Source organism: Cheilinus undulatus, linkage group 18 (genome assembly GCF_018320785.1).
Source record: "Cheilinus undulatus linkage group 18, ASM1832078v1, whole genome shotgun sequence".
Classification (NCBI taxonomy): domain Eukaryota; kingdom Metazoa; phylum Chordata; class Actinopteri; order Labriformes; family Labridae; genus Cheilinus; species Cheilinus undulatus.
The window spans coordinates 39,508,165-39,533,967 of NC_054882.1; the positions used below are offsets into that span (position 1 = coordinate 39,508,165).

General features: G+C 39.0%; 1 protein-coding gene across 3 annotated transcripts; it reads right to left on the reverse strand.

Moving 5' to 3' along the window:
* Nucleotides 1-14: 14 nt before the first annotated feature.
* On the reverse strand, nt 15-25,776 carry rtn4ip1 (reticulon 4 interacting protein 1). 3 transcript variants are annotated; one of them, XM_041812098.1, is made up of 9 exons: nt 25,244-25,776; nt 19,279-19,430; nt 17,574-17,642; nt 14,165-14,289; nt 13,767-13,815; nt 11,223-11,359; nt 10,738-10,921; nt 5,379-5,471; nt 15-531 (listed from the first exon to the last, which is right to left on the reverse strand). In XM_041812098.1, the coding sequence occupies exons 1-9, from the start codon at nt 25,506-25,508 to the stop codon at nt 406-408; spliced, it is 1,200 nt and encodes a 399-aa protein (XP_041668032.1). In that variant the 5' UTR covers nt 25,509-25,776; the 3' UTR covers nt 15-405. The 3 variants fall into 3 exon arrangements, with proteins under 3 accessions (XP_041668032.1, XP_041668033.1, XP_041668034.1); XM_041812099.1 differs by having other exon boundaries at nt 125-531; nt 25,643-25,776; XM_041812100.1 differs by lacking the exons at nt 15-531; nt 5,379-5,471 and adding an exon at nt 10,182-10,646.
* Nucleotides 25,777-25,803: the final 27 nt, after the last annotated feature.

Consider the following 25,803-nt stretch of genomic DNA (forward strand, 5'->3'; position numbering starts at 1 on the left):
ATGCTGTGAATCTTATTTTTGTAATTTCTCTGAAGAGCAGGAGACTTTGTTCTTCTTTTAGTATTTTGAACCTGTGATGACTAAATCCTGCCACCATGGGGCGCTCAATCAAATCAAGTCCATAACCAAATGTTTCTGTTGAATCAACTCAACTGTTTATTTTTTTATGTTCTCTTGAACTTAGCTTATTTTCTTTATTCATCAATTTAAAAGGCCACATATTTATGTGAGCAGTTTTAGTGCTTAAATACAAATAGCACACAAATGAGCAACACATCAGTAATTACTCTATCCCTTGTCTCCTGTTTGTGGCCCTTTTACACAGTTTTTTTAAAATTAGTTCGATCCGTTTTGTTTCATGGTTGTGCAGAAAAACAATGCACACAGTCTCTGTGAGAATCAGTGCTACGAGTCGCCTCCTCCTTTGCTGATCTGGACCACAGTCTTTCCTCGAGCGTGCCCCTTCTCCACCTTCTCCAACGCCTGTGGAACCTGTGAGAAGCTGAACGTCTCCTCCACCACAGGCCGGATCTGGCAGAGAGAGGGAAGATAAGAGGGGAGGAGATTATATTTTTTTAAATGATGCTGTTGTTTTTCTGAATATGCACTGAATATGTACATTAAACTTCTTATCTTGCCAGCATTAACAGGTTCGTCCCCACCAAATTTGATCCAATACTATCATAATTAAATGACATCAACACCTGATTTTATACTGCGGCAAAAAAATACAACCCCAATTCTATGAAAGTTGGGACACTGTGTATTCACAATAAAAAAAAATCAACATATCAGATGTTAAAGGGGACATATATAAAAATCACTTTTTCAGGCTTTTCTAACAAAAATATGCGCACCTGGCCCGTCTACAGTCCCCTCAAGTACCAGAAAAATCCATTCCTTCCACCCTCTTTTCTCAACCTTTCAGAAAATGTGTGCTGAAACAAGCTGTTCTCAGATTTTTCCCTCGTGGGGTAACCCCCCATGTGAGGTCACCCAAGTTCGGTTGGCCCTTCCCACTTGGAGGAAAGTTCCACCCTCCTCTCTTGATCTTCCTCTCACCTACAAGCTGAGATGCTGGATAGCTCAGTGGGTTACCCTGCTGACCTTGGTTTGGGAGATTGATGGTTCAAATCCCAGTCAGGACCTTAAGTTTGGATAAAAGCATCTGTAACATTGTAACATCAGGAGTGCCACATCCATTTTCTTAGAGGGGTGTGGTCAGGGGCGGAGTCAGACAGCTCATTAACATTTAAAGCCACAGACACAGAAACAGCTCGTTCTGTGCAGGGCTGAAACAGAGGGGTTTTTAGACATGCAAAAATCCAATACTGGAGTGGTTTTTCAGCAACAAACTTCACAGGCATGTTTTGGGGACCTCTGAGATCGATATAAAGGTGTCTTAAAGGGGCAAAATATGTTCCCTTTAAAGCTGATACATTTTACCATGTCATGAAAAATACTAGCTTATGTTGAATTTGATGGCAGCAGCCCATCCCAAAAAAGTAGGGAAACAGCACTGACGAAAAACTGCTGAAGGAGCATTTTGCAACTAATTAGGTTAATTGGCACTAGATCAGTAACCAGACTTGGTATAAAAAGAGCATTTTAGAGAGGCCAAGTCACTCAGAAGTAAAGATGGGCAGAGGTTCACCAATTTTTGAAAAATGTTCCTCAGTATAAAATTGCAAAGACTTAGAATATCCCATCATTGACAGTACATAAGAGGGTTGAACGATGTGCAAAAATAATCTAATTTCTTTTTCCCGAATTTGCGATTGTGATTTAATATGCGATTCAACGTATGCATTTTTTAACAAATTCAAGCAATAAATCAGTGTATATCATAACCTACAATCAGTCAGGAACACTCATCATACATTTAACCATTTTATTGCAAAATGGATATGCAGTTTAACTTGGTGGAGAGGCTCTGCTCTAAAGATGCTCCCTGGGTTAGTCAAGCAGCTGCTTTGACTTTTCAGGGAGTGCATGGCAAGGAACCCCATATGAATAGATACATAAATGACAATGTGCACTGAAAACAAATAAATTGTTTTAGAAGCTAATAATCCACAGTAGCATGAATCTGAATATGAGGGTGCAACAAGGTTTAAGCTATAAAGGAGGCAGCTGGGGTGGGGTAGGTGAAGCTGGCTATAAGCTGACTGTAGGTGGGGGTATGAATTAATGGCAAGCTTCATCAGTATTCGACAGAATGAGCTAGTTATTTGTGCTCATATTACAGATTTGATACCCATTGCTTTATTAAAAAGTAATATTTTTATGTCACTCATTTTGACTAAAAAAAGACATACATAAAGCACGAAAAGGAGGATTCTGGTAAACCATTTAAAAAATTGACACTTCAATTAGTGCATAATGTGTATAAAATCTCTGCTGCTGCAAAACATGAATGTATTAAATTGCTATTTTGACAAATTTAAAGTTTAAGTAATATTGCAAGCAGACCATATTGTGATTTAATCTAATATGATTAATTTTCAAGGCCTAGTACATAAAATCATCAAAAGAGTCAGAGAATCTGGAGAAATCTCTGTGTGCAAGGGACAAGGCAGAAGGTCAGTATTGAATGCTTGTGATCTTTGGGCACTCAGGTGGCACTGCAATAAAAACAGGAATGATTCTGTACTGAAAATCATTGCGTGAGCTCAAGATCATTTTGGAGATCATTGTCTGTCAACACAGTTCACCTTGCCATCCACAAATGCAAGTTAAAGCTGTATCATGCTAAAAAGAAGCCATATGTGAACAGGATCCAGAAACGCCATCATTTTAAATGGACTGAGGCAAAGTGGAAAACTGTTCTGTGGTCAGATGAATCAAAATTGAAATCCTTTTTGGAAAGTATGGACGCCCTGTCCTGAGTCCTGTGGACTCAAGAGCATAGAAACATCCAGCTTGTTATCTACACCACTGTTCAAAAGCCTGCATCTCTGATAGTATGGGGTTGCATTAGTGCCTACAGCATGGGTGGCTTATACATCTGGAAAGGCACCATCAATGCTAAAAAAGTATAGAGGTTTCAGAGCAACATATGCTCCCATCCAGACACCATCTCTTTCAGGGAAGGCCTTGCATATTTTAGCAAGACAATGCTAAATCACAAACCGCATCCATCCAAACAGCATGGCTTTACAGTAGAAGAGTCTGGGTGATAACCGGCCTGCCTGCAATCCAGACCCTTCCCCAATAGAAAACATTTAGCACATCATAAAACAAAAAATACAGCAAGACCCAGGACTGTTGAGCAGCTGGAATCCAGCATCAGACAAGAATGGAACCACATTCCTCTTCCTAAACTCCATCAACTGGTCCCCTCATTTACCAGACTGCCTTATAAATAAAAGCAGAACACCTGCTGAAGTCTGGTCTGAATCACATGTATACACTACCAGTCAAAAGTTTTAGAACACCCCAATTTCTCCAGTTTTTTGTTGAAAATTATTCAGTTTAAGCAACTGGAGTTAAAAAAAAAAAAAAAGAAATCATTTAATTAGACCAAAATGTGTTATAAACTTTTGACTTAATAAAGTAGCCCCCTTTGGCAGATATAACATCTGAACACACTCTTGGCATTCTTTCTACGATAGAAACCAAATATTCTTCAGAAAGGTCTTCCTAAATCTGTTGCAAAAGTTCCCATAAATGTGTGGCACTTTAGGTTGCTTTGCTTTTACTGTCCTGTCCAGTTCGTCCCAAACCAGCTCGATGGGGGTTTAAGTCTGGAGACTGTGCTGGCCACTCCATGTTTTCAAACTTGCCACCTTGTTTTTTTTTCTGAGGTGGTTCTGGCATAGCTTGGACTTATGTTTTGGGTCATTGGGTCAAATAATAACGTATAATTATGTAACATTAAGACACATGAAGCAAATACTCAGAACTATTTCTTGAGTAAACCACTGGGCAGAGTGACACAGTGCAGCAGCCATGTTGTTGGATTGTGATTTTGATGAGGGAAAGCCAAAGTTCCATCTGCTAACAAAGCATTAGCTGTGCAGCTGGTTTAACGGTCCCCCCAGATCTAGAAACAGCTTGCACCGACAACTAAAGGAAACAAACCTATTACTAAGACTATAAGAATTATGGCAATGGGCGAATTTGCCAAAATGTTGAAGTATCCCTTTAAGCTGTGCTTGAGGCTGTTGTCCTGTGAGCTGCCTATCACTCAAACTGTTAACTTTCAGATACTTTCCTTCTGATTCAGTTGTGGCTTTGGGTCTGCCAGACCTCTTCCTGTCAGAGTTTGCCCCAGTTTCTGAGTGCCTTTTTGATGGTGAAGGAAACTGTACTCACTGACATCTTGACTTTCTATGCGATTTCTCTGTAGGAAAGACAAACATTTTTAAGTGCTATGATTATCTGTCTCTCTTCTGTTGTTAAGTGTCCTTCTCTTGCCATTTTTGTAGCAACACACTGCTTTCTGCCATACAATACTATTCAACCGATGCTCACGAGGGTATGGTACCACAGTGTGTTCCAACACAGCTTTTATGCAGACAGAGGGGGTTGTAAGTAATCAAGAAAAGTTGGAACACCTGTAGGAATTAGTAGCACTAGCTTTCAAGGCTGCAGAAAAGCTTTAAATTGTTAACCCATTCCCTGAAAAAGGCCCTTTTGTAAAATTCTGAATTGTACGTTATTTTTTAGTTTTGGGTAACCTTACCTTTTTTTTAACCTCTGGCAGTTCACCACTTACCTTTGTACCATTTCAAGCTATTCATTGGACTTGAACAACTTGAATTGCAATAAATAACTGGAAAAATTGGGGTTTACTAAAACTTTTGACCGGTACTGTGCACGTAAGAGAAAATTTATCTCCAACCACATTATCTACACTGCGTTCCAAATTACTATGCAAATGATATTTCCTCTAATTTTCCTGAAGAGTCAATGCAAATGACAGTCAGTATAATTTTCACAGACATTGCACTATTTGAGAGAGATCCTTTTTTCTTTCCCATATTGCTGAAACCTGTGGCCTGCTTAAAAATGTGGAACGTCCTTCTTAAGTAGTTTTCCTTTAATTGGGCTCACCTGGCAAACTAATGATCACAGGTGTCTGAGATTGATTTCAGTGATCCAAAGAGCCCTGAGACACAATACCATCCATGAGTTTAACTGAAAAACAAAAAACTGAATGTTTATGACACTAAAATCTAATTTGCATAATAATTTGGAACGCAGAGTAGGTGTGTCAGCTTGACTTTGAGAAATTCAATTTACTACGGTTTAAGTCAGACTTACATCTGTACATGAAATTTTAAAAGACCAGCTGTTAACACAGTAATTCAATTCTGATTGCATTTAAACATACTTAATGTTTGATTACTGAGAACAGCTTAGAGAATACATACCTGTCCTGCATCAAACATCTCCCTTATGTCATCCAAGGCAGGACCACTGGGTGCAAAGAATCCCCAGCGGTAGTGAACTCCATTGACAATGTGCTAAAAAAACAAAATGAGAAAGAAGATGAAGATAGCTGTGATTAGAAGTAAGAGCACCTAGTGCTTCATGATGTCAACCTGTCTGTTCAGACAGTAATTTTGGGACTGCAAGAAAGTTAAACAGCGGACATGTTGACCTGAGCACAAAGATGATCAGTAGTAAATCCAGCTCCTTATTCTGTTATTGCATGCTCAGTACTGCATATTGCAGCTTCTTTAGTTCATGCTTTTTAGTGTTTGGCTAATTTGATCTAACTTGTCTTTATTTAAACAGGGAAAACAGAAAAAAACATTATTTTTTTCCTTTTTAAGACATTTTTTAGGACCCTCCTCAAGTATTGTAAGACCCCACTGCATCATCAGTTTGTAACTGATTACACTAGTAATACAGCATGTTTTGTTCAGATTATAAAATAAAAGGGACAAGCGAGTCAAGAAAACGTAGATAGTATTTGTTATTATGGTATGCAAATAAAGGTTTCTCTGAAATATTAGCGGTGCCAACATTATAGACTCCAAGCTAGTATCATACAGGGTAAAAGATTCACTGTAGCTGCTTTTTATTTGCAAAATCCTGTAAAATGTGAACAAGTATCAGCCCCAGCCTCTACTCCAAACCCTTCTCCTCCAACCACTTCTCAGGAAACTTGCATTTACCTATGATTTACATGTGCATATCACTCAATCACATAGTTAACTTGATAGCTAGTGAAGCAGCGTAGCATTAACTGACCTTAACGTTAGTTCAGCAGTCCAGAACATAAACAAGTGTGCATGCAGATGTAGGATGTGGTGGAGTTCCATCACTTGTGATTAAAACTAAATATAAAACAGAAGCAGAAAAACTAGCCTACAACCTCTTTGGACAAATACAAAAACTGAAAATAGAACAACATTTTGGGCCTTAATTTTCACTACATTGGTTTATCAGACAGGTTCCCGGTGTGTTGAACTCTGCCAGTGCTGGGCATTGTGTGAAGCAGTAGGGATGAGGGTCAGCACCTCCAAGTACAAGGCCATTGTTCTCTGCTGGAAAAAAGGTGGATTGCTCCCTCCGGGTAGGGAGTGAATTTTTGCCCCAAGTGAAGGAGTTCAAGTAACACTGGGTCTTGGTCACAAGTGAGGGTAGAATGGACCGTGAGATTGACAGGCGGAATGGTGGAGTACTGAAGACGGTGTACTGGACTGGTGTGGTGAAGAGGGGGCTGAGCTGGAAGGCAAAGTTCTCAGTTTACTGGTCAATCCTTGTTCCAACCATTACCTATGGTTCTGAGCTTTGGGTAATGACCGAAAGACTGAGATAACAGGTTCTTGAAGAGCTTGAAGTAGAGCTGCTGCTCCTTTGCCTTGACCTTGATAGGAGCCAGTTGAGGTGGTTCAGCATCTGATTAGGATGTCCCAAGGACGAATTTTTATATATATATACACAGTGCTTAACAAATTTATTAGACCACCACCCAAAATAAGGTTTATGCCACAGCTGCCCTAAATTAACAGCATTGGTAATTACCAAAATCATTTTTAATGTTTCTGCAATGATTAATACTCCAATATGTAGAAGCTCTTTAACCCAAATGATATTTCTAATTCTAAAATATAATTGTTGTTATCCATGAATTTTCAAGTTTAATGATTTACAAAACAACTGAAAAAATAGTAAAGCACATTCATATTTCTTGATTAATATGTCAAATTATAGTTATTACTTGCATTCCTGAACAGAAAATGAGTTTTAGTGGTTGAATGTGATGCTTGATTAATTTCTGACTTCTCAGAGAAGCCCAGTGAGCCGGCTCAAATTTGGGTGAATTCAAATTTGAAATCCATCATTCCTGTTCAAAATGGTAAATGTGTAGAGCTGACTGAAAATGAGAGTCCACATTAAAGCACTTCATGATGCTGGATGGTCTTTGAGACAAATACGACAGGTGGTCTAATAAATTTGTTAAGCACTGTATATATATCTATATATATATATATATAGATATATATATAGATATATATACGATTTCTCAACTTCTGTTTATTCATAGAAACCATGGACAACCTGTTAAATGTGGTATTTAAATCTGTCTGGACATTGAGAGTAATTTTAAACCTAATTTCTGCAAATAAAAGACACGTACACATTAAACCTACTTGAGTCAACTACAGAGTATTGTATGTAAGACAGCTGGGTGGAGATTAAGCTTTATTTCCCCTAACAGCTGGCTAGGATTCCCTTTTGTTCTATTTGACCTTGAATATGTGTAGGTGTTGAAGGGATATCCTATAGAAAAGAGTTACTCAACATGTTACCTTAAGGCTTTTAAAAATTAGGACACTGTGACCAACCAGGCCAGCTGTCGCTCTTTTTTTCTTTAACTGACAAAGTAAAAGGAGTGTGTGACTGAAAAAGAGAGAGAGAGAGAGAGAGAGAGAGAGAGAGACAAGGAGAGGAGAACTGAAGATGTTTCTGCTTCCTGTCTGTAAAACCACAAGGTACAACCGTCTTCTATTCCCTTTACACAAAGATGACATTATTATGCTGTAAAGTGATGATGATGAAGATGTTCATCACAGTGGGCACTCAATACAACTCACACTGAATATACAGAACTCCACAAGTGTTTGGTGGGGTGTGTGTTGTGCTGCTGCATGTACTGCACATACACTAATGATCAAGATGTATACTGAATCTATGTAATACCAGAGTCTGTCATGAGTGAGAAACAATTTCCCAATAATCATTAAAAATATATCTTAACTTCAATTATACTGACAAAACCACACATCAGTACCCATCACAAAAAACATAACTGACAAACATTACCAGCCATATGTCCAAATCTTGTGTGAAATCTTATTTTGCAGAACAGCAGTTGTGATAACAGCAGATTAGTGGTTTTGAATTTAATGCTGTGCAATCTGCAGGTGCCCAAACACTTTCTCAAGATGTCCTCAGACTTTAGCTAAAAAAAAAAAAACACTTGTTTTTCTCAACATATCATAGAACAGACTGAAAAATAGTGGGCCTTATTCACCAGCAGTTATTAAGAAGAAATTTGCTCTTAAAATACACTTGCCCACTTTTTTAAAAAACATTCTGGCATTCACTAAGGTTTCCACTCCAGAGCATTCTCAAAAACATCTGAGTACTGATATGAGAGGATAAAATGTTAAATTTTGCACTCATCAGCACTAAAATTTGCTTGATTAAGAATGGATCAATAACATATTAGATTACAATTCACAGCATTTTTATCATTTAAAAAAAAAATGACTTAAATATGGCAAGTACTAATTCAAAGATCCTGTAAAGTGAAATCCAAATTTTTTTGTCTCAGCACACTAGATATGTTGGAATATGGTTGCTGTAAACATGTGAAAACACTGAGATCTACATGCGACTGAATTCTGGATTTAGACAGGAAGTTTTTCACCTCTTTCCTGACTTGGTTTAATTTGGGCGGGGCCAATATGTGGGCTTATAACATCATGAGCCCACATATTGGCCCCACCCCTCTAACACTACAATATAAAATCCCAGAGCAGTTCATCCCAGTACAATTTGTTGTTAGCTGATGTCACTGAGAGAAAGAGAAAGGAGAAAACTGAACTATATCAACATAAGTCACTAGTAACAATAAATTCCATATAAAAAGGACAGTGTCAGGTTTTGTGACAAAGCTTTTATACAAAACATTATGTAAAATTTAGTCATTCTTTCAGTTTTAGTTTTTTTTTTTTATTGTCCCCATGCTCCATTTAGAGGAGGGATCGACGATTTGTAAAAATAATGTAATTGCGATTTTTCCCCAGTATTGCAATTTGATATGGGATTATTATTACAAACCTCACCTTGTGAATTTTTCAACAAATTCAAGCAAGACATTCTATAATATGACCAACATTTAGTCAAGTAGCATGCTTTGACTTTCCAGGAGTGCATAGCTAGAAACTCCCATATGGATAGATGTATTCATGACAATGTGCATTGAAAACAATGAAATCATTCATAAGAAATTAATCCACAGTAGGCTGGCTGTGGGAGCTGGGAGGCAATAAGTGGTATTAGCTGGCTATCAGCCAATCAAAGCTAGGAGTAGGACTTATATGAACTAATGCTAAGCTTCATCAATGTTAGATAGTATGAACTAGTGCAGAACAATTTCAAAAATCCATCTACTTGCAATTATTGTTGCTCATATTGCAAATTTGATATCAACTGCTTTATTGAATGGGGATTATTGTTGTTATGCCACACGTTTTAATTAAGAAAAATGTAAATAAAACGTGGGAAAAAAAAAAATTTGTAAACCATTTTATAAAAAAATGGCGCCTGAATGTTTGCAAAATGTGCATAAAATCTCACTGCTGCAGAAAATGAATGTAGTCAAAAGTCAAAGCAATATTGCAACGTCTGCGATTTGTAAATTGCAGCATGCCATATTGGGATTTTATCTCATTTGCAATTAATTGCCCAGCCCTAATTTTGAGTTTGTTTTATTTGGGACATATTTTGACAAAGCAGTGTTTTTATTTTATAAGCTTTCCCAGATGTATTGTTTCCTGCCAACAGGGCTTTATGTTTTAAACTTTTGAGATCCTTTAATTCTCAACCCACAGATATTAGGGGCAGCACAATTGCATACTCCAAAAAAATCACTCTGTCAGAATACACAGTTCAGCCAGGCATTCCAGCAGGCATCCCAGATAGTTGCCGCCAGCCATATACTACATTTTAACTTAGTCTCCTTTTTTTTGGTAACTAATCCTAGATGCATCATTTTCATACTAAAACATGAAGCATGTCATTTCTAATGAAAGCACTGTCCAAACCAGGGATGTCAACCAACAAATGTGTTTGAGGTACATGTTTACTATCCACTACTGGTGCTAAAATTATAATCTAATGTTCCTCTTTTGTTGTCATTTGCAGCAGCACTACATCCTGTATAAATCTATTGAAGTATTTTGAAGTACTGCACTTGTTTTATGGTTTAATTTATTTTGGAAGTAAAGGTCATTGCTGCCATGTTGCTTACCACTTCCCTTCTCACTCTTGCGTGCTCTCTCTCTTTGCCCACAGCCCTGCAGTCTCATGCCCTTATATGGGCACAAGAGGAGCATTTCTCTGTGCTTATTAGGAGAGATGTGCACATGCTTCCCCTGGCATTCATCAACTTAAGAACACTGCAGAGAACAATTCAGCAGTTTCAGAAGGTGTCATGAATCCCATGTTAGTACCTTTAATTTACATGGTGTAATTCTTGGAGGACTGTACCTTCAGGGCTTTGGTGGCCACTGTGGCAGCAGTCTGCAGCATGCCGTCAGCAATTCCCAGCCTATCTGTGTTCTGCAGGAATGGGGTTACGAGGGTGACATACTTTGCTCCACTCCATGGCTTCAACAGCTTCAGTGCCCAGCGCTCAGTGTCTCCCCCAATGTTATCAAGGATTAGATCAAATCTACAGGTGAAAAGGGGAATTATAGTTACAAAATCACAGAAAAACAGTATCCCATGGTCACTGGGTATAAAAAAGTTTAAAATAAAGACAGTATGTGGGTGGGGAGAGAAAATGATGAGTGGGGAAATGAGTGCAGAAAGATCTTGCAGCACTAATGAGCTGCTTTCAGCTGGAGGGACTTGGTTGCCTTGGTAACAAGGGCAGAGCAGTGATACATACTGTGTATGGTATGGTGTATGGCACCATTACATACTGATTTAATGTAAAATTCAGTGCATGTATGTACAAGGTATTTTCTTACTTCTCCAGAGCTCTGAGCGGCTCTTCAACAGGTCCAGCTGTGTAGTCCACCACATGGTCTGCCCCTAGGTCCCTAACGAACCGCTCGGCATTCTGGGAGCAGGTAACAGTTACATGGGCACCCCACGCTTTCAGCATCTGCACACAATCAAGAGTGTCAACAGCAGACTTTAATAAGGCCTTCTTTGTTATAATTTCTATCAGTTACAGTGCTGTGAAAATGTATTTGCCCCTTTCTGATTTGTTTTGTATAAAATCTGTCTGACAAAGTGAAGTAGGCCAAAAAAATCTCAAAAAGCCACACATTATGCCGCCATCTAAAGAAATTTAAGAACAAATAAGAAAAAAGTCAGTGACATTTATCAGTCTGGAAAGAGTTAAAAGTCATCTCTCAGGCTTTGGGACTCCAGCAAACCATGGTGATAGCCATTATACACAAACGGAGAAAATTTTGAAGTATGGTGAACCCTCCCAGGAGTGGCCAGCCTATCAAAATTTCATCAAGAGCAAATTAATGATTTATCCAGGAGATCACAAAATAAATCATCTAAAGACCTGCAGGCTTCACTTAACCCTGTTAAAGTCAGTGTTCATGATTCAACAATAAGAAAGACACTGGGCAAAAATGACATCCATGGTAGGTACTATTCTGCAGCACTATTTGTCATATGAAGGCACAGGTGTGAAGTTGTAGCTTGTATTTAAGGAGCACAGAGAATGTATCATTAATGAGATCAAGTGTTACGTCTGTGTTACATGAGCTACAGTATTTAGGGCAGGAGGTGAGGCCTATGGTGGCATCTGATACCTAACAGAAACTCAGCATGACATTGCAGATTATTTTATGATCTGCAAATTTTATGTAAACTGGGTGCAAAACAGCAAAAAATCTCATCTTGATGTTTTGGAAAAAAAGCAGAAGCTCTACCTGTTAAGTTATGGCTGTAAGAAACAGAAAAGCTCTCTCATTTGGAAGGAAGTCGACTCTCATGATCAAACAAACTGAAGCACTTAGACAAAGTTAGGCCAACCTTTCTTCAGTACATTAAAATTGCATGCTACATGTTCTTGGTTTGTCCATTCAGGCCAGTCTTTTCAATGAAGTATCACAATAATAGTGAGATTCCTGGGTAGCAATTTCACAATGCAAATTCTAACTGTCTTTAGTTGACATTCTGTAATCAAACTTTACATTGTAGTAATGCAAAGTTGATTTACCAAACGTAGCTAACGTTAGCAGTGCTAGCACTGCTGGTCTATGATCTTCACTGCAGGTTAACGTCCAAATTCCTGTGCTGAATATCATCACTCAATGCTTTGGTTATATGTGAACGTAGCCTCTGGACAACTTAAGTCCTATTTCTAGATCAAAACAGTGCTAAACCATGCCAAACCTATGAGATATTATCAGTCAACTGTTGTTTAACACAGATTTAAGAGCACTGTGGCAGCAAGACAATAGTCATTGAGAACAGCTACGGGGTTACTAGTGGTGGGCAGCTGCAATACAGTTTAGATTGAGCGTTTTGAATGGGATTGTTGGCCTTAACTGCTAAAAATATCAATAATTAGTTGAACTGACTCTGGTGCAGATTACCAAGACATCTGATTTTAAAGACCCTGTAAATTTCCCAACCAGGAAAGAGCACAGACTGTAGAAAGAATTGGTCAAAGCCTGTGTGACGTCAGCCGTCTGCTTACAAAAGGCGAACTCAAACAGCTTTTGAAGCCAAGCGGTGGCGGCCTCCATATTGAAATCCCTGTCTCATCTGAACTTTGGATCAACTTAACAGCCCGCCTACTAAGCTCAACTTCCTGTCAGCTAACTAGCTAGCATACTGGTTGACAGAAAGGTAGCTTCTGCCTGTCGAGTTATCCGTCAATCAAATGAGACACACCAATCAGTCCGCAGTAAGGTTTTTCTAAATATAACCTAGGATGGTGGTACAAAAAAATTCACACCCCCCGTACAGTGAGAGCGCATGAAGACAGTAGCTAATGAAACACGTTTGGTGTTTTGAACCGGGCTGTAAACCAGTTTATTTCTAGGGTAAAAACAGCCTGTTTAACAGGTGTTCAGACAGGACTTCCAGTGTTCCTGCAGCCAGCCTCAAGTGGACACTCGATGTATTGCAATTCTGTGCACTTCTGCATTGGCTTAATTTTTCAGGACTGGAGGTTGCTGCTTGAGAAAGAGGTGAAGAGTGTTTACAGGTGTTTATGCTTTGGACCTTGCACACATGTCCACTCTTATTCAAGGAAGACTTGGATAGAGTTTGGAGATCAGAGGTCAAGTTTGTCAGGTCTCATGTCTTATTGCTTTGGGAGATTTTCTTCAAACTTTGCACCAATGTCCACTCTGACTCAAAGATAATCTGACTACATATTTGCGGTGCAAGATCAAGGTCAAAAACCACTCCAGCTGCCTTCTTGACCCAACACTGAGCTTTCTCTCTCCGGTGATTGTTAACCACATGGAGGAATTATACTCCCACAGTAGTTTATATTTGGAGCAGCTTGTTGTATTACATGATGACATACTTACCTGTATGGCAAATGTTCCTACTCCTCCAGATCCTCCAAGGATCAGAATCCTGCAGAGAAAAGAAACAGCAGGCATCTAAAAATGAATTTTATTAACCAGTGTACATTCCCCACTCCACTGTAGTGTAGATTCTTCCTCATTAAGATTCCTGTCAGCTAAACTCTGGGTCTTACAGTGTCAACTTCACAAGCTGTACAGGAGTGTCGGAGCAGCAGAGCACCCTGAGGCTCATTACGGAGTAGGGAGGCTAAAGGGGCTAAGCTTGGATGGAGTGAAATAATTGGCCACTTCAAAGACAGGGAGCTTCTTACAGAGGTGGACATGGAAAGTACATGGAAACTATGTGCGTCTTTATACGTGCATGTGCAAAGGTACAATGTCTGTCCATGTTCCCTCACCGTTTCTTGGCACAGCTGTCCTTTGTAAGCCCACCGGTGTTAACGAGAGCAGACCAGGCTGTGGTGGCCACGTAGGGAACGGCTGCTGCTTCGATGTGGCTCAGGCATTTTGGTTTGTGGGAAATCTGAACGCATCAAATAATGATCAAGAATACAGTAAGAAAAACAGATCCTCTTTGAGTGCAGTAACAATAAAAGGACAGGCACAGTGACACCATATTTCACTGATCATCAACTGGAGGCTGTCTGGCCCCTAGAAGATCATTAAATTCAGAAAAGGAGTAAAAGAAGATGTTGTTGGTTTTAAATGTCTGCAGTTAAATCCACCCCAAAAACAATTAAAATTGAAATAGTGTTAGAATGACTTAACATTTGATCGTTCTTTATAGAAATTTACTTGGCAGCCATCATTAGTAAATATTTTTTAAAAAGGGTTAAAGTTGGCAGAAATGTCGCAAAAATTAAAAGATAAAATGGTGAAAAGGGTTAGAGAGTGGTAAAATGAGTTGTAGAGTGGCACAAAGGCACAAAAAATGGCAGGAAAAGTGGTGAAAAGAGGTTAAAATATGGCAAAAATTGGTAAAAGAGGAAAAAGGGGGAGAGAAGTATAAAAGATGGGTTAAAATTAGCCAAGCAATGAAAATAGGTTAAAAATTGCCCAAAACACAAGAAAAGTTTCAAAAATGGATAAAAGAGTGGCACAAAGGGGATAAAACATGCAGAAAAAGTGGATTAAAAGAGGTTATTGAAGTATCAAAAAGGGGCAAAAGGTGTCAAACATAGCAAAAATAGCCTGGCACAGTAGTGGACAGGTGCTAATGAGTAGCACACAGGGGCAATAGTTGGCAACAAAGTTGCAAAAAAAGGTTAAAGAGTGGAAAAATGGGTGAAAAGTGGCAAAAATTGGTTTAGAAGTGGCAAAAATGTAAAATTTCATTTTTGTTTATTTGAAAGTCTGGCCCCCAGAGTTTCTGCCAAGACTAAATCTGGCCCTTGTGTAAATGTACTGCCATATTTAGCTTATTTTCACGTCCTTCATTTGTATTTATATGCAAGCTAAAGAGAGAAGAAACAAGAGGTAGGACGCTTGTGTTTCAACTATATAGACTCGTATTTACTTTGTCAAACCTCTAGAAAAACTTAATTTCAAGATATTATCATTACTAGGGTTGTCAAACAATCACTGAATTCTGCTAGTTTATCATAGTTATTAACATTTTGAATTGCATGTTTTGTAGGGATTCATTAAATTATCAATATGATCAGACGTGAAAACCCCTGCTGATACTTACAACCAATTTATCAGCTTTAAATATTGATCATAAGTACAAATAAGTCTGTGATCTTCAAGGCAGGACCAACATACCTACATCAGGTGGTCTTTTTGATTCATCTTCATTTGTTAGATTTAAAGTGTGTTTTAAGAGTGAAGTGTTTGGTGTGAACTACATTTAAGCATCTGTGCTGATATTTATATTGACTATAATAAAATTGTAAAAATTAGAATATTGGCAAAAATCCAATATTGCACATCCCTGATGTTCAGTTGGTTCACAGCAAGTACTTTATAAACTGAGGACAAAATTATTAGCCCCCCTATGAAAATTTCAGTTTTTCTCAAATATTTGCTGTAAATAGTGCTGTTAAACAGAGTGGAGAGTTTTTAACACAGCTTTTCCAAACATCTTTTATTTTGGATGCTTACATTATTTTACTTCGTACACAGAAATGAAAATATTCCACAAAACTCACAAACTACCAGGGTCAAAATTATTACCCACCTTTAGAACTGACCTTTTTGTGGAGCCACAGCAAACACCACTGTTGGTCAATGACGTGCCTTAACTTTGCAACGCTCAAAGCTTGTAAAATCAAGTTAAAACAAAGGCTTATGGCACGCCGGTAGTCAAGTGGTTAAGGCGCACGCCATATACGCAGGCGACCCGGGTTCGAATCCGGCCCATGGCACTATTTCCTGCATGCCTCTCCCCGCTCTCTTCCCTGTTTCCGACTCTATCCACTGTCCTATCTAATAAAGGCAAAAAGGCCAAAAATAAATTTCAAAAAACAAAGGGTTATTTCTGGAGAAACTTGAGAAAAAGAATTGTTGATGCTCACAAAGCAGGAGAAGGATCTGCAAAGACGCTTGTGAAGGACTTAGACAAGTCAGGAACTGTAGCCTCAGAGAAGACCGTCACTAGAGCCCTGCAGGAATGGACTGAGAGGTCACAGACCAAGAAAAACTCAACTTTCGCCGAAGAGACAAATTCAAGCCAGACTGAAGTCTGCTAAGGACAACATGGAGAAGGATTATGAATACTGGAAACGTGTCCTTTGGTCAGATGAAACTAAAATAGAGCTCTCTGGCCACAGAGGTGATGTCTGGAGAAAGAAGGGAGAGGTGTATCACCCAAAGAACTCCGTACCCACAGCGAAACATGGTGGTGGAAGGATTATAATGTGGGGATTCTTCAGTGCATCTGGAACTGGAAACCTTGTCAAGGTGGAAGGAATCATGAAGAAAGAAGGAGATGTTGACATTTTTAAAGAAAATCTGAGGCAGTCAGCAGCAAGACTGGGTCTGGGTCGTCGCTTTGTCTTCCAACATGACAACAACCCAAAAAATACGTCACTCCTAGTGAAGAACTACCTTCAGAAGACCAAAGTGAGCATTATTGAGTGGTCTGCACAAAGCCCTGGCTTAAATCCCATTGAAATCTGAGGGGTGAACTGAAGACCAAGGTCCATGCCAGAGGACCATCAAATCTGGAGGAGCTTCAGAGATTCACCAAAGAAGAATGGGCTGGGATTCCTCAGAAGATGTGTCAGAGACTTGCTGAAAACTACAACAAACGACTGCAGGCTGTTATCCAGCAAAAAGGAGACACTAAAATTGGGATGTTTAGAAAAGCTGTGTTAAAAACTTTCTACTCTGTTTAACAGCACTATTTACAGCAATTATTTGAGAAAAACTGAAATTTTCATAGGGGGGCTAATAATTTTGTCCTCAAGTGTATCTCCAGCCTGAAGGTTAACCGTTACGGGGAGATTTTCACCACAAGCTGTTGTCTTTTATACTTTTGCCCTCTAATTTTGTAAAAAAGGGATATTGTACTTCCAGTTAGGATAATACCTGCTATTATTATGAAAGAAATAAGGAATCTTGTGGTTGATTGAAATCAACGACATAAGCTCAACCACAAAAAAAAAGAACTTAGTATAGATAGAAAAATAAATGAAATGTGACACATTGGAAAACACAAAATCTAAAAAAAAAAATCTAAGTTTGTTATGTGCCAAAAAACAAAAAAATCCCTCATATGAAAAAAATGCCCTCATGTGTGTAGATTGGTGCTGTTCCAATGTGTTATGGAAAAATGCCTGCAGATCAGTAAGTGATAATCATTACCTCATTGGCACTCAGCACCACAAACTCAGCCAGGCTGCCCTGCTTCCATGGCGGGATCGCTGCCCACACCTAAGGGAGACACAAAAGACTCAGATCTCTTCTCAAAGAATGACATGTTAAATGTCCAACAGTTAGTTTCACAATTTCACCTGCTGTTGTGCAACAGGTGGAAAGGAGAGGCAATTAGCAAGACAACCCCTGCAAAGGAACGGTTTTGCAGATGGTAGCCACAGACCATTTCCCCTCTCCTCATCCTTTCTGGATGATGTTTGGTTACTTTTGCATTTTTCCAGTGCCCTTGCCACTAGTGGTAGCATGAGGCAGTAGCTGCAACCCACAGAATTTTCTCAGGTAGTGCAGCTCATCCAGGATGGCAAATCCATCCGCCACCTGGCAAAGGTGGTTTGCTGTGTCTCCCAGCACTCTGTCAAGAGCATGGAGGAGACACCAGGAGACAGGCCAGGACACCAGGAGGTGTGGAGGGGGCCGCAGGAGGGCACCAACCAAGCTGCAGGACTGCCATCTGCTCCTTTGTGCAAGAAGGAACAGGAGGAGCACTGACAAGCCCTATAAAATGACATCCAGCAGGCCACTAATGTGCACGTTTCTGCTCAAACTGTCAGAACCATACTCCATGAGGGTGGGATGAGAGCCTGACTTCCACAAGTGAGGCCTGTGCTCACAGTACAGCACTGTGCAGCCGGATTGGCATTTGTCCACCAGAATTGGCAGATCATCATTGGCGCACTGTGCTCTTCACAGATGAGAGCAGGTTCACACTGAGCACATGTGACAGACATGAGAGAGTCTGGAGACGCTGTGGAGAATGTTCTGCTGCCTGCAACATCCTCCAGCATGACCAGTTTGGCGGGGGGTCAGTGATGGCCTGGGGCTGCACAGACCTCCGTGTGCTAGCCAGAGGTACCCTGACTGCCATTAGGATGAGGTCCTTAGACCCATTGTCAGACCATATGCTGGTGCAGTGGACCCTGGGTTCCTTCTGATGTGTGACAATGCTCAGCCTCATGTGGCTGGAGTGTGTCAGCAGTTCCTGCATGATGAAGGCGCTGATGCTATGGACTGGCCTGCCTGTTCCCCAGACCTGAATCCAATCGAACACCTCTGGAACATCATGTCTTATTCCATCTATGTCGCACCACAGACTGTCTAGGAGCTGACTGATGCCCTGATCCAGGTCTGGTAGGAGATCTCTCAGGAGACTATCCTATCTCATCAGGAGCATACCCTGATGTTGTAGGGAGTGCATACAGGCACGTGGAGGTCATACACACTACTGAGCCTCATTTTGACTTGCCTTGAGGAATTTCACAGAAGTTGAATCAGCCTGTGATCTGAATTTTCCACTTTTATTTTGAGTATGATTCTGAATCCAGTCCTCCATGGGTTAACAATTTTGGTTCCATCGATCCTTAATCAGTGCATTCCACTATGTAATGAATAAAGATTTTCAAATGGAATATTCCATTCATCCAGATCTAGGATGTGTTATTTAAGTGTTACCTTTATTTTTTGGAGCAGTGTAGTTAGGCCATGCCCCACAAATTAAAAGAAAAAAAATCCAATATACAGTCCTTTTTAAAGTCCTTATACTGAGTTATAACAAAATCAAATGATGTGAATTTTATATCATATGTTTTAGAATGATACAAAGTCCTTTATTATATAAATTTTTTTCCTGTCCTACCTCATCCCTCTCGCTGAAGTACTTCACATCCAGGCCACACTCCATGATAACCCCCGACATGTCCCGTCCCAGGATGAGAGGAAACTCACTGCCAGACTGTTTGATGCTCAGAGGGTCTCTCTTCATGGACAGTGTAGCAGCACCATAACCACCTGATGAAAAGGGCAGAGGTTCTGGTTTTAATAATTTATATAATAGATAAAGTTTATATGGGGCGCGCCGGTAGTCGAGTGGCTAAGGTGCGCAACATGTACGCAAGCGACCCGGGTTCAAATCCAGCCCGTGGCACCATCTCCTGCGTCTCTCCCCGCTCTCCTCCCTGCTTCCGACTCTATCCACTGTCCTATCCAATAAAGGCCAAAAATAAATCTTAAAAAAAAAAAAAAGCTTATATTACAATATAAAGAGAGGTTGATGTACTGATGTTTACAGGCATGCGTCCTGCGTTTCTACGCATCCACTGGCCACAGCTTCATGGCAAATATGGCACTATGCCTGCACCGATGAACCTACGCAGATCTCCGAGTTTACGCGCTGCCTGCATGACTTACTGGTGTGAGACAGCGCTCAGTTTGTGTCTGCAGACTTCAGGGAATTTCATAAACTTCTCTGATTGACCCGACAGTTTCACAGAACACTGTCAGGTTTTACGATTCAAGTCCTGTTTTGGTTCTTTCCCTCTCTCCCTCCCTCTCTCTCTCTCTTTATACGAACGTTATACATTTAATGATAAATTATTTAAACTCAGCACACTGACATCTTGATTACAGCATATTTTTTGAAAAGTTTCAGCATCCCGAATGATTTGATAAGACTTATATTGATAATGAATTGACACCAATTAAACAGAAACACGCAATTGCCACAGACGGTGACTGAGACTAAATAGGTTGAAGTTCATCATCATACAGTCAGGATTCAACAGGTCACAGAGGCAGCTTTATCCCTTTGAATGTGCTCTACATGTCAGTGGATGGTCTCAAAGGTCAGATTTTTATGGTGGATGAACTCACAAACAAAACATGTGCAAAAATTAAAAGTGAACACCCTTTGAAAAGTAGACCATATTGCTGAAATGTAAAGGTCCCCTTTCAGACATCATCAGACCACTGTGTGAATGATGGAACTTTTTTCTTGCTAGAATGTGAAATACTACATTAATGCATAAAGTAGAGGATGATAAAATGATTAAGTGTCCCTTTACTTTAATGACAAATTGGAAAATAAAAATAAACTATTATAGACGAAATGCAATTAATAGCACTTTGTTAAATATATTTTCTTTGGAGAAACTGTTAATATAAATTTTTAATAAAGAAGTTGTACATTTAAGGGACCACGCTTCTTTTCTCATTTGTCTAGCACTACTCTTGAAAAAGCAAAAGTGACTGATTAAAAAATAAACCATTTTTGTTATTAGAGTACTCGATTAATCGTCAGAAGAATTGATAGAGTACTCCATTAAAAAAAGAATCTATTACTGCAGCCCTAGAAAATTTCCATTAAGCAGACCTGGGTCTGTCTCCTCACTCATCACTGCTGACTGTTTCTGATCCTCTCACCTCTTCACCCCCAGGCACGTAAACATCCATGCTGGAGGACTACGGGAGCAAGTTGTGGTCAAACTTAGTCATATAATTAAACTCCGTTATTTTTTACGCATTAATGTTAACAGCCCTAATTATTATATGTTTAATGACTTGTTTCCCTTTAAAAATGCCTCTTAGAACTCTGTGTTTAAAAAACAAGCCATGAAAAGTAATGGGTATAAAGGCCATGCTTTTACACCATTTGGATGCAGCCAAATGAAACTAAAGCTATAGCTTCCCTCCGATTAATTGGTGCCACTTGGTGACGTTAAAAATTCATTTAATATTCATTTTGGATCCAGGAAGGGTATGTTTCAGAGGGTATTGTATTTAATTTAAAGTAAAGCAGGTAAACATAACATCTGTTTAAGCCAATATGCATACATCTTTTTGTTTATGTACCACACTTTATATCCATTTCAAATTATTGAACATTAGCCAATGTATTTTTCTCAATGCATAAACCTATACTTCACTCAAAAATTGACTGCATTGTGCTTACTGTTTCTTCACCTGAATGTTTAAGTGTCACTGTGCAGAATATTGTCTGTGAAGCATAATTTCAGATGCAGAAGATAAGATGTAAGAAGATAAGAGAAATTTTGTCATTTATCATCCTTGAACTCAAATTTTGCACATAGAAGCAGGACCAAAAGGCAACCTTCAAATAACTTCCCTTAGCATGCAATAGATAGAAATCTATGTAGTGAAACTTAAACTTCCATGTAAACCCTACAACTAGCACAGTGTTTGCCCCTCACGATACACCCCCACTAAACCCACTTCCTTTAAAACATCAGTGTGGTACAACAGACTGCGCAAAAGAACAGTGATATCAGTCATATCAAGAGACATAAAACCACAAAAAAAAAACAACAGTCTGTCAATCTAAGACTCTGTGCCATGCATTTAGTATCTATTTGACTCATCAAAGATAAAATGTGCTTTAATAGGCCAGCCTTTCCAGAAAAGTCAGGATGCTATGTAAAACACAAATAAAGACAGAATGTGAGGACTTGCCAAATACATTGAACTGATGCTTTATTCAATTAAAAATAGCAGAACGACAATATGAACTAAATTGATACTGCAATATTGTGTTGTTTTTAGAAATATATACGTCCATTTTTTAATCTGAAACATGTTCAAGAAAGTTGGTAGAGAGTCTTGTTAACCACTAAGTGGCATCACTTTTCTTTAAAATAAAAACGTATAATTAAACAAAGGATTTATTAACAATTACAAAAACACAGGGTTCCCATGAACTATAATTTATCAAGTTGTGTTTTTATTGACATTTGACACAACTTCACAGCTTTTAGGAGGTCTTAGGGTTACACATATTGAAGTGTATTTAAAAATAATAATATTGTTGTAAAGTGCATTGTTTCCATACTGTAATTCAGAAAGCCGATCTTTCATTTATACCAACCATCGCTGACTGTGGAAACTTCATACAGAACTTCCAAGAAACCTGCACCATGTGCCTCTCTGAGCTTCCTCCAGACTCTGGGACCTTGATTTTTATAAATAAAATACAAAATTCCCTTTCATCTGAAGGATGATTTTGGACCACAGTTATTTAGGACAGTGGTTCTCAACATTGGGGTCGGGACCCCCATGGGGGTCACGAGACACTGAGAGGGGGTCGCAAGATGCCCTAAAAAAAACCTAAGAAAACTTTTTAATTACACTGTTGCCACTTTAAACTAATTTTTCTCAATTTTAACCCGTTTTAATCACTTTTTCCCACTGTTTTTGCCAATTTTAACATATTTTTGCCACTTAAAACCCATTTTTTCCCAGTTTAAACCCTTTCTAACACTTTTTTCTGCCTGTTTTTACCGCTTCTAAACCAAGTCTTGCCACTTTGCACCTGTTGTTGCCTCTGTTGACCCATTATTTTTTAACCACTATTCTTCCATCTGCTGAAAAGTTTTATGGAGAGAGTGGATTTTCTCTTCCAGCACGACTTGGCACCTGTCCACAGTGACGCAAAAGCTTCTAGTCGCTGGTTTCCTGGCTGTGTATTACTGTGCTTGGTTGGCCAGGAAGGCCTAAAGCCCACAGAGAATCTCTGGGGTAATGACAAGAGGACGATGGAAGACAGGATGCTATCAAAGCAACCTGAGCATTATAACACCTCAGCAGTGTCACAGGCTTGTGATGACATGCAATGTTGCATTGCTGCAGTAATTCTAGCAAAAAGAGCCCAGACAAAGTACTGAGTGCTAAAGGTCCACATTTCTGTATTAGGTAAAAAATAAATAAATAAATAAATAATTTTTTTGTTAAATTCTATTATTATGACAAAGTGGACTTTGGGTAATTTGAGCTGTAATGATCAAGATTAACACACAAAAAAAAACTTGTGTTCAATCTATGTGTATGTATGTAATTTTACATTTTTTTTATTTTTATTTTTTCATATGATATTCACTTTTTAAATGAACCTGCAGGTGTACTGATGCAGTAAAATCTGTGAATTGGTAAAATGGCATGCAATAAATGTATGACTTGCTGCTGAACAACAAGTAAGTCCTAACAGAATATTTTTTTATTTTAAGAAACTAAACCTAAACTAGAACAGTTGTTCTCAACCTTCTCAGCCTGCAACCCCCAAAATAAAGGTGCCAGGGACTGTGGACCCCCACTGTACCTGAAGGTAGCTGAACACTGTCATGCACATTGAAGAATAGTCATGTGCAGACAAGGCCGCCCATTAGGGAGAGCTTTCTGGGATCCAGCCAAACTGGGGGCCCATGGAGGTTAGCAAAATCATGGTCTATTGTAAAGTTAAGCTGTGGTCTCCATGTTTTACATTAAACCTGAATAATAACCACTCTCATCAAAGCAACAAGATTGGTTTTTGTGCCGTAGTTTACAGCCATCTTTAAAATGTAAATCCCTTTTCTGAAAAACAGAATCAAAATGGGTAAAATGTCGAAAAAGGTGGTGGAATAGGTGGTGAAGTGGAGTGTAAAAGTAGCAGAAACAGGTAAGAAGTGTTAGAAATAAGATAAACTTGGCATTAAAGTAAAAAATTGAAAAACAGGGTTAAAGTGGCAAAAAACAGGCACAAAAAGTGGTTGAAGGGGATTAAGAAGTGACAGAAATAGGTTAAAAGTGGCAAAAATGTGTAAAAAATTTGGCGAAATGGGATTTAAAAGTGAGAAAGTCTTTTAAACATGCAAGAATAGGCATTACATATGGTGAAATATGGTTAAAATGTGGTTAATATGTGGTTAACATGTGGTTAAAATGGGCACAAAAGGGCATTAAAAACTGGTTTAAAGGAGTTAATAGTGGAAATAATGGGTCACCAGAGGCAAGAATAGGTGGAAAGTGGCCAAAATTGTGTAGAATTGGCAAAAACAAGGCAGAAAAATTTGGTGAAAAGGTTTTTAAATTGACAATTAGTTTAGAGCGGCAAAAATTGGTGAGAAAAAGTGATAAAAATTGGTTCAAATTTGGCAAAATTTGTGTAAAGTGGCAAAACTGTGAAAAAGAAGCAAAAATAGATCCAGACTTTACAGAAATACTAGCAAGGGCATCTGGCGACCCCTTCTAAGTGTCTTGTGACCACCAGTGGGGTTCCAACCCCCAAGTTGAGAACCACTGCTCTAAAAGGTAACTAACTAACAAGTGCTATTGGGTAACCGAGTGTTTGTATTTTTGTTTATTTTACCAGAAAACAATGGGTTTTATTATATTTTTTGCTTTTACTACTTTCTTTTCCTGGTACCTCCAAATAACAAAAACCACCTCTGTTCATAACACCTCAGTGCTACAGACTGATTGCCTTCATACCAGTCTACAATGATGCATTTATTAGGGCATAAGAAGACCTGACCAAGTATTGACTGAATAAGTTAACATACTTTTCAATAAACATTTCACTTTTGACCTTTGGGCCTCCAAATGACAAAAACTGCCCCTGTTTATAACACCTCAGTGCTGCAGGCTGATCGCCTTCATGCCACTCCACATTGATGCAGTTATTAGAGCAAAAGAAGCACAGACCAAGTACTGAGTGCACAAATTAACATATTTTTAAGAAGGGCACATTTCTATATACACTCTTTTCTCAATTAATATTGTGTTATAGACATAAGGTCAAGATACTTCTGATTTCCAGTACTGCAGGCGAAAATCATCAAAATTTGACATGAGAGGATAAGGGCCACTAAAAAAAACAAAATAGAAAACTTGTTGGATATTCTGGGGTGGGGGTAGGGGGCAGAATTCTGAGTTTAAACTCATAATTTTGAGGTTCATCTCAGAATTCTTCAAGAAGGGTCTGAATTTTCCGTTAAAGAATTCTAAGTTAGTCTTGTGATGTCACTTTAAAACCACACTGCTGATTTCTCACTCACCTCTCATGCTGACATCAAGAGGGTTCAGTCCTGCTGCAAACACTTTGACAATCACCTCATTGGGGTAGTTGATGATGGGGAAACTGGCATTTTTGGTGAACCTCAGCACATCATTGCTCCCATATTTATCAATAACCCAGGCAGGCATGATAGTTCTGCAGAATTTAGTAGTACTAAACAGTCTTTTTTGACTGGGCACTGATGTTTTCATTTTCCTGAGGTGAAACAAACACCTTCTTTGCATTAAATGACCAACAGAGGTCATCTCTGAAACGCTAAAATAAAGAAATAAATATGTAAATTAACTGTAATTCAGGCGTGCTTCTCTGTCACGCGAACCAGCAACGCTGAGCTAACTTATTAAATCACTCTTTGGAGTCGGTAAAAGGCCAGACCCACCTCCCAGTAGCTGACATTTTCTTGAAGTAAAACCAAGACTACGCACAATTTCGGTAAACGCAATAATACTCAAGTTTGGGCTCATTTCTAATCCATGTCCTCTTCCGTGACATGCAACTTCCTCAACCGGCGTCTTAGACTGGGCTCACCCTCTCCGCCAA

Coding starts and splice junctions, on each gene's coding strand:
- rtn4ip1 (XM_041812098.1), bottom strand. CDS start 25,508: ATGACCTCTGTTGGTCATTTAATGCAAAGAAGGTGTTTGTTTCACCTC. Junction 14,290..17,573: donor TGGTGCTGAGTGCCAATGAG/GTAATGATTATC, acceptor TGATGCGTTCAG/ATTTCCCACAAACCAAAATG. Junction 13,816..14,164: donor GACAGCTGTGCCAAGAAACG/GTGAGGGAACAT, acceptor TTTTCTCTGCAG/GATTCTGATCCTTGGAGGAT.